General features: G+C 44.6%; 2 protein-coding genes across 5 annotated transcripts; both read left to right on the top strand.

The window, feature by feature from the left end:
• Positions 1-54: 54 nt before the first annotated feature.
• EEF1AKMT3 (EEF1A lysine methyltransferase 3) lies at positions 55-7,485 on the top strand. Of its 3 annotated transcripts, XM_036992518.2 has the most exons (4): positions 55-188; positions 319-495; positions 603-714; positions 5,587-7,485. In XM_036992518.2, the coding sequence occupies exons 2-4, from the start codon at positions 319-321 to the stop codon at positions 6,012-6,014; spliced, it is 717 nt and encodes a 238-aa protein (XP_036848413.1). In that variant the 5' UTR covers positions 55-188; the 3' UTR covers positions 6,015-7,485. The 3 variants fall into 3 exon arrangements, with proteins under 3 accessions (XP_036848413.1, XP_017502680.1, XP_073069466.1); XM_017647191.2 differs by lacking the exon at positions 55-188 and having other exon boundaries at positions 195-495; positions 603-651; XM_073213365.1 differs by lacking the exon at positions 55-188 and having other exon boundaries at positions 195-495.
• Positions 7,486-7,610: 125 nt separating this feature from the next.
• On the top strand, positions 7,611-16,141 carry TSFM (Ts translation elongation factor, mitochondrial). Of its 2 annotated transcripts, XM_017646496.3 has the most exons (6): positions 7,612-7,770; positions 7,986-8,156; positions 8,704-8,832; positions 10,052-10,174; positions 13,737-13,824; positions 15,560-16,141. In XM_017646496.3, the coding sequence occupies exons 1-6, from the start codon at positions 7,714-7,716 to the stop codon at positions 15,964-15,966; spliced, it is 975 nt and encodes a 324-aa protein (XP_017501985.1). In that variant the 5' UTR covers positions 7,612-7,713; the 3' UTR covers positions 15,967-16,141. The 2 variants fall into 2 exon arrangements, with proteins under 2 accessions (XP_073069464.1, XP_017501985.1); XM_073213363.1 differs by lacking the exon at positions 8,704-8,832 and having other exon boundaries at positions 7,611-7,770.
• Positions 16,142-16,473: the final 332 nt, after the last annotated feature.

Genomic DNA, 16,473 nt, shown 5'->3' with positions numbered 1-16,473 from the left:
GGGCCCCGCGTTCTACAGTGCAGTTAATGAATCCTCGCTCCCCTTCCCGCTCCCCAGGCCTCGCCCCAGTCGGTCCCGTCTGACCCGCGCAGTCCCGCGCGAGTCCGCTCGGGTGTGTGTATGGCGGGGGGGGGGCGGGGGGGGGCTGGGGCAGCTCCTCAGTCCACCTTCAAGAATTGCACCTGGAGGTAGGAGGGCAAACCCGGGGAGGGGGGTCCCGGCGCGGCGGTGGAGCCCCGGCGATCTGCGGCCCAGGCCCCACCCCGCCTCCGCTCCGGGATCCGGGCGCGGGCCGCGGCTCCCGTGCTCTTTTGCCAGATGGCGGATTCCCGCCCTAGTCCTGAATTGGAGCCCGAGTCGGTGTTCCCGCGGGAGGTCAGGCTCTTCGCTGACTCCTACTCGGAGAAGAGCCGGTTCCGTTTCTGTGGGCACGTGCTGAGCATCACGCAGAACTTCGGGTGCCGCCTCGGGGTGGCGGCGCGCGTGTGGGAAGCGGTGAGGAGTGGGCGGCTCCGACGAGGGTCCCCGGGAAGGTCGGACCCCAACACTCTCCCATACGGAGCCACCCCGCGACAGTCTTTGTTCTCCTTTTTCTCCCATAGGGCCTGAGCCTGTGCAACTTTTTCGAAAGTCAACATGTGGATTTCCGAGGCAAGAAAGTGATCGAACTGGGCGCGGGCACGGGCATCGTGGGGATCTTGGCAGCGCTGCAGGGTGCGTCAGCTTTGCGGCGCAGAGGGCAGGAGGGACAGGGACGTGGAGAAATTGTCCTTCCTGGGTCCTTAAGAGCCGGGAATGGTTTGGGACCAGCCCAGTCCCTTCTTTTTAACAAAGTTTTTCTTTTCTTTTTTGTTTTGACAGCGTCTGATTGGCTGTCAAAGCACCCAGGGTGGCTGATTTGGGGGCAGGAAATAAAAATCGGGCTGGCCTTAGTAGGTGTTTTTCCTATCTTTTGATCTTTGTGACTGCATGGTCAATGCTGTCACTTAAAATCTGCTATGGACATGGTCTGTCAAAATGCATTTAGGGGCGTACCCTGTAGGGGGAACAACCTGCAGGTATTAAACCAAATGAGTAAGCTTTATAACTATTATGAATGTATTTTATATTTTTGAGGTTTTGATTGCTTGGGAGAAATAAGCTTAGGCATTTCTGAGAATTAGGGTCGTTTTATGGGAAGTGGGGTAAGAACTGGGCACCACAGACTTGGGAAAAGAAATGGTAAGGAAAATTTGCTTCACTTTTGTTGAAAACCAAAAACTACAAAGGGAACAATTTGTTAATTTATAATTTAATGGGGAGGCCAAACCTCACACCAAAAACACTCATTTGGAAACAGGATGTCATCTCCCTGGGAATGCAAATTAACGAGTCTGCACTCATAGGGACCCAATCGGGTCACATTAAGGGACCCAGATGGAGGCATGCATTCTTCTATTCTGGTAACCAGTGTATATTTGGAGATCCCTGTGGGGCAAAAATCATGCCAGGTATTGGGATACAACAATGAGTAAGACAGATTTCCTCTCTCCATGGAGCTTGTAGTCTAGTGGGGAAAACGATCTGGCACCAGATCTATGTGAAGTAGGCACAGAGCCGCGCTCTGGCCATAACTCCCTTGACTCCCTGGGAATCCATCAAGGAGAGAAGCTCTGTAAGATGAGGCAAACAGTGTGAACACAGCAGGTTCAGAGAGAAGGTAGGGAGCATCAACAGCAGTTGCCATGCAGGATGAATGGGTGAAAGGTGGGAAGTTATGCTAAAATGGGAAAGTATATAATATAGAAGGAAACACCTACTTGCTTTTGCTCACAGACTGCTTCTCCTCCTTTGTCCCAGTTCAACTGTCAAGTTAGAACTCTGGATGTCTTCTCATCCCTTAACCTCTCCCCTCACATCCCAACAATCAGCCAGTCCTGTGGTTCTATATCCTTAATATGTTCCCGATTGTCTACTCTTCTTCCCACCATCTTCTAGTGCAGGCCACTGCCCTCCCTTCCCTGCTTTTTCGCGAGTGTCTTCAAGCTTTCCTATGGGAAAGTTTGGCATGCCCAAACTAGATCTTATGATCTTCCTCCACCAAACCTTCTCCCGCCAACCCCAGGCTTCTCCCATCTCAGTTAATTAAACCAACACCCACACGGTGGGAAACCTAGACATCACCTTTGACGCGTCCCTTTTTCTTACCCCCATATTCATTATTCAAGTACTATTGATTTTATTCCCTAAAAAGTCTCTTGAATCCCCTCATGTTTTTCCACTAGTACTGATGGCTCCCCAGCCCAGGCCACCACCATCACGTGCCTGGACTACTACATTTAGTGAGACTTGTCTTCCTGCTCTGACTCTCTGCAGGCTCCTAGACCTCTGCCAACCACCCAGAAGTCCAAGTGGTCTTCCTTATGCAATTGTAACCCCCACCAACCCAAACTTCAAAGGCTTTTTGGTGCTCTTGGCATAGAACCTACACCCTTAGTATGGCCTCCAAGGCTCTGCCTCCCTCTCCCTGTCCTGTCCTCCTGTGCTGTTGACCTTCTGTCAGCAATTCAAGCCTCTCTTCACATTCCCTTCCTGAGAGCCTTCACACAGGCTGTACCCTGTGTCTGAAGTCCTGTAACACCTGGTGAATGCATATGCGTCTTTCAGTGCTCAGCTCAAACGTCACTTCCAAGGGAAGATGTTCTTGACCCTCCCACCCCCAGGCTAGCCTAGACCCTTCTAGTATGTGCGCAACTGCGTTGACTGGCTTCACTTTAAATTTGCTGTCACTAACCTTCAGTGAGTCTTCATTACTGTTCCTTCATCCACTTATTCTGTTTCTTACCTTCTTGCCCTTTAAACCTCCAAATGCCTCCTCCTCTATCTTCACCCTCAGCTGATGACTTTGTTTCCTATCTCAATTGATTGCCTTTATTTTCTCATAGTAAATGTCCACACGTTCATATCTGCTCACCTGTTTGTATGTGCTGCCTTCTCCTCTGTTACCATGGATAACACGCTGTATGCCTAGCTAAGGTCAAGCCCTCCACTTGTCATGAGACCCTAAACCTTCTCCTCTACTCAGACATTGTTCCAGCAACCTCCCTGCCCACTCCCAGTCTCTCCCACATTATCAGTTCTTTTCCTTTCTGGATCATCCCGTGTGTGTGCGTGTGTGTGTGTGTACTCATGCAATATGTGTATATGTATATATATATATGTATATGTATGTATATATATATAAGTATGCATATAGACATGCTTATATATATATATATATATATATATAAGTATGCATATAGACATGCTGTAATTTCTCCTATCAGGAAAAACTCTCGATCCTACATATTCTTAGAGTTAACAGCCCATTTCTCTGTTATGCTTTACAACAAAACTCAAAAGTTCATCCTGTTTATAGTTCCTCTCTTCCTGTTCTTTCCTAAATCCATTCCACACACACACCCCATGCGTCCTCTACTCCAGTTGCTCAAATCATGTGAGCATCATTTCCTAGTCCATGCTGCTAAGCATGGGAGACATTATGAACCCACCTTACCTGACTTTGCAGCATTTGACACTCCTTCCTCCTTGAAACACTTCCTTTGGTTTCCAGGGCACCGTATTTCTGGTTTCTGCCCACTTCATTGCCACTCTTCTCCATTCTCCTTTGTTGGCTCCTTTTCATCTTCACAGCAGAAAATTTGAGTGCCTTAGGCCTCAGGAGCAGTCCTTTGAAGCCCCCTCCCTTTTTTGTCTGCACTCACTCCTGAACAATCCCATAGCCTTATAGCTTTAAATGCCCTTTCTATGCTGATGACTCTAGAACCCTGCCATTTCTATCTCCAGATTTGTTTGTGTCACTTCCTTCATATTCTGTATCTTCATGTGGTTGTCTGATGGACATCTCAAACTTAATATGTCCAGAAAGAAATTCATGGTCTTCCTGTGCAATCCTGTTCCACGCAGCCTTCCTCATCTAAATGAATGGCACTTCGGTCTTCTAGTTGGTCAGGCCAGACATCTTGGAGCCATCCTCAACTTCTTTCTCTCTAATACTTCATATCCAATCTGTCAGCAAACCATGTCTACTCTACTTTCAAAATTCTTTAGGATCTGACTACTTATGGTTCAGACCATCGTCATCTCTCACCTCCGTCACTGCAGCCACCTCCTAACTAGTCTCCTTGCTTCTGACCTTGCCCCTCTGCAGCCTTTCTCATCACAGCAGCCGGAGTGATCCTTTTAGAGCATGTCAGTTTATGCCATTCTTCCATTTAAAAGTCTCCAATAGCTTCCTATCTCACTCAGACGAAAAGCCAGATTTCTCAGTCTCCTTAAAGGCTCTGGGGAGGATCCCCTTCTACATCTCCCTCATGCCCTCCGCTCTAGCCACTGGCCTCCTACCTGTTCACCAGACCTGCCAGGCACATTCCTGCCTCAAAATCTTTGCTGTTGCTAGTCCCTCCTTTGGTACATTTTAGCCTGAGAGATCCCCATGGTTTGCTCCACCACTTCCTTCAGATCTTTGCCCAAACCACCTGCCCAGTGAGGCTTTCCTTAAGCACCCAATTTACATTACATTCCCTGTCTGGTCCCTCAAGCAGTTCTTATCCTCCCTCCCTGCTTCATTCTTCCTGTGGCACTTGTTACCATCTGACACAGTGTATTTCATTTGTTTTGTTTGTGTTGTCTGGTTGTTGCCATTTGACTATAAGCCTCCTGAGTAGAGAGAATCTTGTCTAACTGGTTCATTGCTGTATTCTTAGCACCTGGCATATACGCAGATAGTAAATATCAATGAATGAATAAATTCTTAGTACTTCGTGTTTCTGTAAGAGTCATGGTTATGATTCAGTAGTTCTGCAGTACCTGGTGTGTGTGTCTCTACCTCTATAATAAAAATTACAGAAGCTAAGGTTTTGTCTTGCTCACTACTCTACCTCAGAACTTAGTAGCTGCTGAATACATACATTTATTGCATGAATGAAGCTTTCTAAAGTGCTGATCTGATCATCTCCACCCTCTACTTCTACCCTTGAAACCTCGTGCCCTCAGGATCAAGCCTGGTTCTCCTGTCATGTCAGTCATTCTCTCTTTACTGTCATGTCTTGACACCTTTCTCCTGTCTTCCATGTCCTCTAAGATCCAGCCTTCATTGAATATGCCATGCTCTTTCACCACCAGCCCTTTGTACTTTCCGTTCTCAGCTTGGAAATCTCCATCTGACTAACTCCTTGTCCTTTAAGGCTCATCAGGGGCATGTATTCTGGGAGGCTTCTCAGACCCAGGCTGGCTTGTGTCAGTACATGGTGGATGCACAGCCCATCTCCCATTAGTCCTGCCCTGGCTTTTGCTGATAACTGATCATTGTGTCTTGGGCAGAGAGGTTGAAGATTAGCTCAGAGAGAATGTTGATGCTGTAGAATGTAGAGTAATGAGAATGGCAGTGGATGAGATGGAGGTTAGGGCAACCAAAAGCCAAACTGTGGACTTTGGGTCATCAAGACATTGTCCTGTAGGTCCTGAGGTCTCTAGACCTTCTGGTCAGGAGCTGAGACCCCTTGGTTGGTCCCTCTGACTTGCATTTCTCCTCTTCCTCTCTCTCAGGAGGGGATGTTACCATCACTGACCTGCCCCTGGCCCTAGAGCAGATCCAGGGCAACGTCCAGGCCAATGTGCCAGCTGGAGGCCAGGCCCAGGTCCGTGCCTTGTCCTGGGGGATTGACCAGCATGTTTTCCCTCGAGACTATGACCTGGTGCTGGGTGCTGATATCGTGTACCTGGAGCCCACCTTCCCACTGCTGCTGGGCACCCTCCAACACCTGTGTGGACCCAATGGCACCATTTACCTGGCCTCCAAGATGAGAGAGGAGCACGGGACAGAGAGCTTCTTTCAGCACCTCCTGCCCCAGCATTTCCAACTGGAGCTGGCCCAGCGCGATGAAGATGAGAATGTCAACATCTATAGGGCCAGGCACAGGGAACCAAGACCTGTTTGGCATCACTCTTCTGTTCCTCTGAACCCCTTGTCCTAATGAAAGAACTGCCATCACTTCAAAGCCATAATGAGGATCAAAAAGTATGGCTTCTCTTGCCTCTCTCTTTCTTCCTTCCCTCTTTGTTTCCACAGGTACTCCTAGGAGGTACCTGCTTGCTAGGAATCCTAGAGCTGTAACCACTAGGTTAGAGCACACAGGAAGTTCCTAGCTTCTGTGCTCAGAGAAGGAGGTTGGGAGGATACCTGGGATTTTTAGAGGGAGGGGAGGGAGGTAAATGGGATGTGAGGGCAGTGGCTGCAGAGAAGCTGTCACTGATCTCTTCCAGTCCTGTTGTAGTTTCATAGAGAAAGGATTTTTTTTGTTTTGGTCAGATTCTGAGAGAATTTTTTTTAAAGGGAAAGAAATGAGCATTAAGGATTTCTTCTGCATCTAAAGAAGTCGGGCTTTTGATGGGGCTTGGAAGGAGGAAGCCTCAGACCACTCACTTACTGCTTCCAGAGACAGTCTGGTGGGACCGTGGCTCTAACTGGGTCAAGTCCTCCCAGCCCTGTAGCTGGGGAAAGGCAGCAGAGCTGTCCCTTGGACTGTAGCTTCTTAATTTTTTTCAGAGTTGGAGACCTGATCATTAAGTACTAGTTGCTTCTCATCTTTGCTTTTTTTTTTTAGGTTTCCAAGTCCTATCAACCCTTTCTTCCTCATTTGTTTTGTCTTCACCTCTTTTCTTTTCCCACTGTGGTACTGCTGGTTGGCACTGTCTGGGGCCACGTATCACCTCTCAGCACACCTGGCCTCCAGTCTCTCCTTTTCAAGACATTTTGCAAACTTGTCATTTTCCAGAATCAGCTCTGATTAGCTTCTGGTGCCTACAGAAGTAAGGATGAGTTCCTCTGTGTAGTATTTGGTCTACCCCATGGGATCCCCAAGTGCCCTTCCACTTCATTTTCTATTGATTTCCTACATGTATTGCAATGTCTGGCCAAATGACAAATGTCTATTCTTTGTTCCCCAAGTCCACATCAAGACTCCCTGACTTCTTCCTTCTTTTTGATGATGATGATTGCCTTACTGGAAGGGCTATTTCTACCTGTCAAAATATTTGTGACTCTTAGCCTCTTGAAAAAGCCTTTCCTGAGTCTCCTGTTTGGGTGTGATTTTTTTTTGCTCTAGACTCTTCAACTGTTTGTTCATCTTATGGCTCTTACCTTGTCTTGAGTGGTCATTTGTCTGCTCTCTATTTTCTCACCCTTAGGTTACCCTGGAGGCTAGGCCAGTGGTTTACTCCTCTCTAATCCCCGGAGGCCTAGCACAATACCTGGCACACAGTAGGTGTTCAACAAATATTTTGCTCATTCAACAAATATTTACTAGGTTAGTTGGAGGGATCCACCCTACCTAGGTGACCTTGGCCAAATTTCTGAACCCATCCATCTGCCTCAGGAGTTTGTCATGAGTCATAATGGATAAAGAATCTGAAAAGTGCAGTTGAAATAAAGAAACAGTGTTAATACGTGTCTTGTATTGTTACTGATTGCAACTTTGTCTCATGGTTTACATTGCTTACCTGTGGGGGGTAACTGTCCTGTGCGATATAGGGGAGGTGAGTGTGCCCATCCAGCCGGCAGATGGCGCCATCCTTGCTCGGCGCGTTCCGGTGGAGAGGTTTGGCCCTATCGCCGCGCCGTAGGCCGTGGCCTCCGCGGAGCGCCGGCCTGCGGCCTGTAGAGCAGTCGAAGATATGTCACTGCTTCGGTCGTTGCGCCTCTGCTTGGTCGCGCGGACCGGGAGCTGCCAGGTGAGAGGTCCCAGCCCGGCAGCGACTTGCCTTCCTCCCGCGCGCCTGGAACGCAACCTTCCCTTCTTCAAAGCTGCGTTCTACTCCCCGGCCCCATCGCCGCCGCGATCCAGCCCCGTTGGCTGCCTCCCCCGCGCCCTGGGCTACACCTTCCCAAGAACGACCTCTTAGCTCCCGAGCACCTCATGCTTCCTGCTTTCTACTTACCCATGCAGGCGGGGCCCGTTCGGCTCCAGGCGCCACGGCGGTGGCACACATCTCACGCTGGGCCCGGACTGTCCTCGGCCTCCGGCAAGGAGCTCCTCGTAAAGCTGCGACGAAAAACGGGTTACTCCTTTGTAAACTGCAAGAAAGCTCTGGAGACTTGTGGCGGGGACCTCAAACAGGTGTGGGGGAGGAGGGAGTGGAAAGCAGGGCGGGGGGCTAGGGCCTCACCTCAGAATCGTAGGTAAGTGGCCCATAACAGCGGAGCCCTGGTTTAAATGACAGCCTCACTCTGAGTTGGAAGCAATTGATTCAGGACTTGGTCTCTAACGATCCCTATTCCATGCAGAACTGCTATGCTGTTTTCTGTTGCTTGGAGCGGAAAGGGCTTGTGTGAGCACTGGAGTCAGACCCACCAGGACTCAAACCGTGGTGCCCTCACACTAAACCTGTGATCTGGGACCTTACTTAAATTTAGAATGTTGTATTGTTCTTGTCTATAAAATGAAAACACTACTATCTGCCCCATAGGGTTGTTATAAAGCTAGAACGTATCCAAAACACCAGGCACAATGCTTGGTATTTGGCATTTAGTGGTAGGCTGCCAGTACTTTCATTTCTTTTAGAGAACTGAGAAAAAGAATTAGGGAACCTGAACATATTGTAGAGCCCTGTTCAGTTCTAAGTTTTGTGGCTTTGTCGTCTGCCCTTTTTCTTTTCAACTTATAGGCGGAGAGCTGGCTCCACAAGCAGGCCCAAAAGGAGGGCTGGAGCAAGGCTGCCAAGCTGAATGGGAGGAAGACTAAAGAAGGCCTGATTGGGCTGCTGAAGGAACGAAACACAGCTGTATTAGTAGAGGTTAGAATTCCAGACACCAGGAACAGCTGTCCCTTGGGTGTAAGGCTTTGTGATGGAGCCTTTACATTAATAAAGAAGAGGTGTTTGAGAAGCAGAAAAAAGTAGTTGGAATTAAGCCCATGAGACCACAGTTATTAGTTATAGACTCATTGAAGTATAGAAATGCACGGGTGTGTTGATGAGAAAAGACCTAGCAGTGTAGAATATTATCCCCCACTTTGAAAGTTCTCGTTACATCACTGCACTTTTATGAAAGACCTACATTAGTATCTGTTTTCTCTAATCAAAAGAAATCTGAAGAGGATTTTTGCTTTAACAAAAAAAACGATGAAAGGTGAAAACAGCATTTAGCATTTGTTTTGCACTGAGCCATTACAGAGGCAGCTCAGCTCGCACTTGAGCAGCAAGAGGGGCCCCACCCAGCCCTTTCCCTGGAATCTGCATTCAGGATCAGAGCATCCAGCCACTAGAGCTTTGAACCATCTGCAAACATTTGTGCTTTATCTCAGTTTATTTTAGCAAGCTGTGTCCTAAAGTATCAGAAAAGCCAAGGAGAGGTTACTGTCCAGGTCTGAGAAAGCTCAAGGATTTTTCTGTTTAAATTAGTGGTAGTTGCTTTGCTTTACCCCATAGTAGCAAATGTAGTATTCATAGGAATGTTCTGCTTGCAGACAGCAGCAGATCTGTGTTCCTAAATGTGAGTCCACTGTGGCTTACACCTTATCACTGATTGTTTTCTGGAACAGATTTTAAAGCTAGGGATTATATTAATTAGTTGATGGATAATAAGTAACTGTTTTAGGGGAGGTTTAGGGGCCACAGTTGGTGAGGGATCAGATGTGAATTAATTTAAAGTCAGAGCAGGAGATAAGCTAACAGCAAAAGTGGCTTGGAGAGAGGGGGCTGGAGAATGAGGTGACTGTGGCATGCAGCCATAGGCAGGTGGTAACTTTGTAGTAAATCCTTGAGGATATTGTGGAACCACCTACTGAATATGTAGGTTATTGCTAACTCACTGGCACAGTAGGAATTACTTCTTTTAGCTTTGGGCCTCAAGCAAGGAGAGGAACAGTAGCTTTAAAATTCTAGGGCCATTTATTTCTGTTTTGTTAAATCTGCAGCTTATTCGATCAGTACCTTGGTTTACTGTCCAACCTTAAGGCACATTTGGAAATTATCAGTCAACAGCTTATACAGCAATATTAATTTGTCCCCACAGGTAAACTGTGAGACAGATTTTGTTTCCAGAAATTTAAAATTTCAGCAGTTGGTCCAGCAAGTTGCCCTTGGAACCATGTTACATTGTCAGCACCTAAAGGATCAACTCTCCACATACAGTAAAGTGAGTTTTGGAGTTTGTGTCATTGTGAACCTCCCTACTCCCCACCAGGTCTTTGCTGTTCCTTCACACATTCTCATGCCCCACTCCTTTACTCATGTGTCTGCCTAAATGTTATATCTCTGGAGAGGATTACCCTTCCTCCTGAGCTCTATATTTTATTTTGTCTCATTAAGTCATTTTTGTCATAATGCTTATACATTACATTTTCATTTATTTATATATGTCTGTTTTCTCCACTAGATAATATGCTCATAAGGCAGAAAATCTCTTTTCACTACTGTGTCTCTGGTGAAAAAGGAGTGGGCCCAGCACTTGGTTGGGACTCATTAAGTCTGTGTTGAATGAATGAATAAATGCCAGTGGGGTAGAGTCCATCAGATCAGGTAGAGCTTTCAATTCAGAAATCTAGAATGCCTGAGGAAGAGATTTCTAAACACAGGTATTGGAGAAGGCACAATTTTTTTTTTTTTTTTTTTTGAGAGGGCATCTCTCATATTTATTGATCAAACGGTTGTTAACAACAATAAAATTCAGTATAGGGGGGTCAACGCTCAATGTACAATCATTAATCCATCTCAAGCCTAATTCTCGTCAGTCTCCAATCTTCTGAAGCATAACGAACAAGTTCTTACATGGTGAACGAATTCTTACATAGTGAATAAATTCTTACATGGTGAACAGTACAAGGGCATTCATCACAGAAACTTTCGGTTTTGATCATGCATTATGACCTATAAACAATCAGGTCAAATATGAATATTCGTTTGATTTTTGTACTTGATTTATATGTTGATCCCACCTTTCTCCTATTATTATTATTATTTTTATTTTTAATAAAATGCTGAAGTGGTAAGTAGATGCAAGATAAAGGTAGAAAACATAGTTTAGTGCTGTAAGAGGGCAAATGTAGATGATCAGATGATCAGGTGTGTGCCTATGGACTAAGTATTAATCCAGGCTAGACAAGGGCAGCAAGACATCCACGGATGCAGAAGATTTCTCTCAAAGCAGGGGGGGTGAGGTTCTGAGCCTCACCTCTGCTGATCCCCAAATTCTCACCTGATGGCCCCCCTGCGACTGTGCCCGTCTTAGGTTGTTCCTCCCTTGAGGAATCTTACCCGTCTCTGGCTAACTAGTCATCACAATTTTTTAGAATAAGCATATTCTTGTCCAAAGAAGGATTAAAGGAAGGAGTTGTATTAGTTTGCTTTTGATTCATTCTATTTTCAAGGTACAAATGAACCAACTGCTCACAATTTTTTGTGTGTGTTTAGTGTCATCCTTTTTCTCCTCCTATTTATCATTTCCTTGAGATCTCATGGTAAATGCTAATTATTACTGACACTAAATAGTCATATTCTGTGGAAAAATATGTTGAAATTGTTTTGTAGAATTGTATTGAGTAGGTGAGCCACTTGCACTAGACATTCTAATCTTGACTTTGCCAGTAACTCTGTAACCCTGAGCTATTCACTTACTTTACTGTGCCTCTGTTTCCTTATCTGTAAGAAACTTTGGTCCCTTTTAGCTTTATTTATTTTTTTCCATTTTGGTCTTTAATTTTTTGAAAGTTTTATTTTGAAAAAAATTCAAACTCATAGAAAAGTTTATGATATTCTACAACAAATTATAGCGTACTTTTATCTAGATTTCACCCTTTGCTAACATTTTGCCTCATTTGCTTTATCACTTTTTAAAAAATTTATTTTACATTTTGGTATCATTAATATAAAATCACATGGGCAACATTGTGGTTACTAGATTTCCCCCATTATCAAGTCCCTACCACATACCCCATTACAGTCACTGTCTATCAGCATAGTAAGGTGCTACAGAGTCACTACCTGTCCTCTCTTCCTTGTGCCCACCCCCACGTTGTGTGCTGATTGTAATGCCCCTTATTCCCCTTCTCCCTCCCCAATCCCTTTCCCTTTGGTAACTGTTAGTCCATTCTTGGGTTCTGTGAGTCTGCTGCTGTTTTGTTCCTTCAGTTTTGCTTTGTTCTTATGCTTCACAGATGAGTGAAATCATTTGGTACCTGTCTTTCTCCATCTGGGTTATTTCACTGAGCATAATACCCTCTAGCTCCATCCATGTCATTGCAAATGGTAGCATTTATTTTCTTCTTATGGCTGAATAATATTCCACTGTGTATATGTACCACCTCTTCTTTATCCTTTCATCCACTGATGGGCACTTAGGTTGCTTCCATTTCTTGGCTATTGTACTTTATCACTTTTTATTACATGTTATTATCATCATTACTGTTTTTTTACCCTTTTGTGAGTACATTGCAGACATCAGGACTGTATCCCTTCAATATCTATGCTACAGATGAGGACATTATCCTATATAACCATAGTACAGTAATCAAATAAAGGAAATTTAACATTAGTATACAATATATATTTATGTTTTTCCAGCTAGCAATTTTTCTTTGGTCTAGGATAGAGTCCAGAATTGTGTATTTTTACTTACTTGTTTTTCTTGAAGGAAAGCTGATAGACAATATGATATTGGTTTCAAGTATACAACACAGTGATTCTTCAGGAACACTCAGTATTAAATCCTACCCCCCAGAAATGTACTACAGTTAGTTGTCTTGTCTGTTGAATCTCTTTCCTTTGTTCCTCATCCTTTCTTTGCCTTTAATTACATTGAAATTTTTGAAGAGTACAGGATAATTTTATAGGATATCCTCCAATTTGAGTTTGTATGATGTTTCTTCCTAGAACATGGATTTTTGTAGGAATATTAAATAAAATACTCTATTTTTCTTAGGACATCACATCAGGAGCCACATGATAACTCTTGGTCCCATTATTGTGATACTAACTGATCTCTTAGTTAAGGTACTATCTGCCAAGTTTCTGAACTGTAAAGTTACCATGTTCCTCTTGTAATTAACAAGTAATCTGTATGGGAGATTCTTAGAGGTTGTGTGTAAACATCCAGTTCCTCAAAAAAGCTCTTGCCTAATAGTTTTAGCCTCTCTTGATGACTCTTGTTGAGATCAGTTATTACCATGATAGTTATAATGATTATTTTTCTCTTGTAATTTCTTGTACCTGTGTTAGTTTTATTATTAGGTATTCTACTTTCAGAAGGAGACTTCTCTCTTTATTTAGTGATTTAGTATTGACTCACTATAAGTCCTGTATTCATTTTGATGTTCAAGTTATCCCTGGACTTGGCTAGTGCAAGCCAAGCCTGCGCAGTGGGCTCCACTGTGCTCTTGCTATAGCTTCATTATTTTCTGAGCATTTCCTTTTTGGTATAACAAGATATTATGGGTTTATGTTATGCTTTCCTTGCCCCAACTGTGGAATCAGTCGCTTTCCAAGGAGTCATGATCCTTTTTAGTGGTGGAATGCTTTTTAGAGACCAAGATCTGGGAATTAGGTATGCTTATTGCTACTGAGATACCATTGCTGCTCTGCTTTTTCAACAGACAGCTACAAAGACAGGAAGAGGGAGGGTGACGGCAGGGAAGGGGAGAGAGGGAGTCTCAATAATTTGAATAGTACAGAACTGATTTTGTTCATTTTCTTTGTGCAATTAGGGCTTCTTGAATCCCTCCGAACTCTCTGAAATTCCAGCTGGGCCTGAGAGAGAAGGTTCTCTCAAAGATCAGTTGGCCTTAGCAATTGGTGAGTATTTGTAGGGATTCTGGAAACAGAAAATTAAGAACTGACTCTCCTGATACCTTTGGTATTTCTCCAAATCTAGTTCAAGAATTATAAGCTCTTGTGCCTGCAAGGGTCAGATAATATGAATGTGACAAGTGGGTTGTGTATTAGATATTAGTGAGCAGTAGACACCCTGAAAAGCTCTACTGCTGAAGGAAACCATTTTCCAGCTCTAGCCAGTTGTTAGTTTGGGGGAAATGGGGTCCCAGTGTCATCAACATTACTAAATTCCTTTCAAAGAATTGAGATTTGTATGCAAAAAAACCTCAGTTTTTGGCTGTTTGCAACTAATTAAAATTAGTTTCAACATTCTTCAGGCATCTGGGCTGAGCAAACAAAACATGTCCTTAGGCAGAGATGACCTTTTGACTTCCAGCTGACTACCTGTCTGTACACGGGAGAAACAGTATATCAGAGGGCATTTCACCATCTTTATAAAGGAACCCATGGATATTTCAGGGCATGACATTTAGGAATTTGACTTTTAAACAAATCTGGTTCTGAATTTGTGAAGGTCCATTCTCTCAGAACCTTATCTGGATTATTGTGGTGGGCCCAGTGGGGATTTTGCCTTTTTACGTGTGCTGGATGGGAGGAGGGAAGTAGGGCTGGGGTTGGAGCTTGCTGGGAATTTACTGCTTATCTGACATTTCCAGTCAGGGCATCAATTCTGTTTTGTCAGGTTATCTTAAAGTATGTATGATGTTTCAGTGAGTCATGGATTAGAAACCAGGCAGACAGCTGTGTATGGGACTTATTAAGAAATTCTGGAAGTACTGGGCATTTTAGCCTTGTCAGTTTCTGGGAATTAACTCTGGAGTAGGGGCTTTGAGCTGCTTTTGAGATTCCTCTTGTTCTCGACACTCCCTTTCCGTGCCTTTTAGGAATAACCGTGGCTAATGCAGTATGTTTATCCAGATTGCTTTGTTTATTCTCCTACCCCTTGCTGTCTTTTGGCTTTTTGGACTTCTGTTAGAGTGGGGAGCATCCTGAGAGAAAGGGGAAACCTGCAGTCCACTTCTCGTTCTTAAAAACAAGTCTGAAAATGTCATCTTTTTTTTGGTGAGAGGAATTGGAACTGTTGGATGACAGGATTTTGGATTTTCTGGGGCTTTTAGTTGTGGACTTTTTCCTGATACAATGGATACTCAGGAATTGTCTGTGTCAGTTGTGGTGGTGTTGGGGAGGAATGATGAAGTGGTGGGAAAAAGAAACCACTTGTTTTGGAGTCATAACTGGGTTTTAATCCTGGCTCTGCTATACACTAGCCATGTAACCTGGGGTGGACTGCTTCCCTCTTTAAGCCTAAGTTTGATATAGTAGTGATAGCAAGCATTTGAACGCTCACTCTGTCCAATACTGTAATAAGGCTTTTTCAGCTGAGGAAACCAAGACCTGATAAATTATAGTAAGTGGGGTTATGTCATTAAGTCAGTTGCCTAATGTCAGATAGCTGGTAAGAGGCAGAACGAAGAACGGAGTCCAGGGTCTGTGTGACACCGTAGCCTATGTTTTTTAATACCAGTGGGGCACATAATTGGTGCTCCATAAAAAGTCTCCCCATTCCCAAATTAGAGCATGTCCACAGTGTAAATGCAGAGGACTCTCTTCCAAGGTTGGCTGCCTTTGTGTATATTTTGGCACTACCATAGCCATCATATTCTGGAAGTATATTTTTGTTTTTGCTTTTTTGTAGGGAAACTGGGAGAAAACATGACTCTGAAGCGAGCTGCATGGGTGAAGGTGCCAGATGGGTTCTACATTGGCTCTTATGTCCATGGAGCAGTGCACAGTCCCTTGCTCCACAACCTGGTGCTGGGGAAGTATGGGGCCCTTGTAATCTGCGAGACGTCTGAGCAGAAAGCAAACCTTGAAGAGCTTGGCCGCCGCCTTGGGCAGCATGTAGTGGGCATGGCCCCCCGCTCTGTTGGCTCCTTGGACGATGAGCCTGGGGGAGAGGAGGAAACCAAGATGCTGTCCCAGCCATACTTGCTGGATCCTTCCATCACACTGGGGCAGTATGTGCAGCCCCGAGGGGTATCTGTAGTAGACTTTGTGCGGTTTGAATGTGGAGAAAGCGAAGAGGCAGCAGAGGCTGAATAAGTTCCAGAGACTTTTGGCCTAAGAGGAAATGTTTACTAACTCTGGACTTCATTACAAAAAGAAGTTATTTCCTAAGCTTCTTTAAACCCAGAGGTTTTTTTTTTTCTTTGTGTTTATAATGAAATTATATATTTCATGGGTAAAGTTATTCAATAAAATGGTTATCTAATGAACAGTGAATCTTCCCATGTCTGCCCCGTGCTGGGCTAGCCTTTTTGTGCTTCACTTTAGTGGCAGCAGGTGGGCCTTAGCAATGTGACCGACAGCTGTGCTGCTGCCCCTCAGCACTGGTTTATTAAAGTATCCCTAAATTTCTAACTCATTCTGTCTTATTTGTAGGACACAGAACTCTCTTCTCTGTTTTTACTTTGTGATGCTTTGGACAATGCTTCTATCCTGCAGCTTCCCCAGTTTCATCACTCCTGCCACATACATTCCTTTGGAATTGGTGACTCACACTTAGAGTGATCTGGAAAGTGTGGTTCATTTGTTGCTGTCTGCTCCGTC

The sequence above is a fragment of the Manis javanica genome, chromosome 10 (assembly GCF_040802235.1).
Source record: "Manis javanica isolate MJ-LG chromosome 10, MJ_LKY, whole genome shotgun sequence".
In the NCBI taxonomy this organism is placed as follows: domain Eukaryota; kingdom Metazoa; phylum Chordata; class Mammalia; order Pholidota; family Manidae; genus Manis; species Manis javanica.
The sequence above is the reverse complement of the archived record's forward strand: the minus strand, read 5'-3'. Positions and strand labels throughout refer to the sequence as shown.

Excerpts from the sequence above, each read along its gene's own strand:
- EEF1AKMT3 (XM_036992518.2), top strand. The coding sequence starts at position 319 with ATGGCGGATTCCCGCCCTAGTCCTGAATTGGAGCCCGAGTCGGTGTTC. Across the intron at positions 496-602 it reads CGGCGCGCGTGTGGGAAGCG|GGCCTGAGCCTGTGCAACTT; the intron begins GTGAGGAGTGGG and ends TTTCTCCCATAG. Across the intron at positions 715-5,586 it reads GATCTTGGCAGCGCTGCAGG|GAGGGGATGTTACCATCACT; the intron begins GTGCGTCAGCTT and ends CCTCTCTCTCAG.
- TSFM (XM_017646496.3), top strand. The coding sequence starts at position 7,714 with ATGTCACTGCTTCGGTCGTTGCGCCTCTGCTTGGTCGCGCGGACCGGG. Across the intron at positions 10,175-13,736 it reads AACTCTCCACATACAGTAAA|GGCTTCTTGAATCCCTCCGA; the intron begins GTGAGTTTTGGA and ends TTGTGCAATTAG. Across the intron at positions 13,825-15,559 it reads TCAGTTGGCCTTAGCAATTG|GGAAACTGGGAGAAAACATG; the intron begins GTGAGTATTTGT and ends GCTTTTTTGTAG.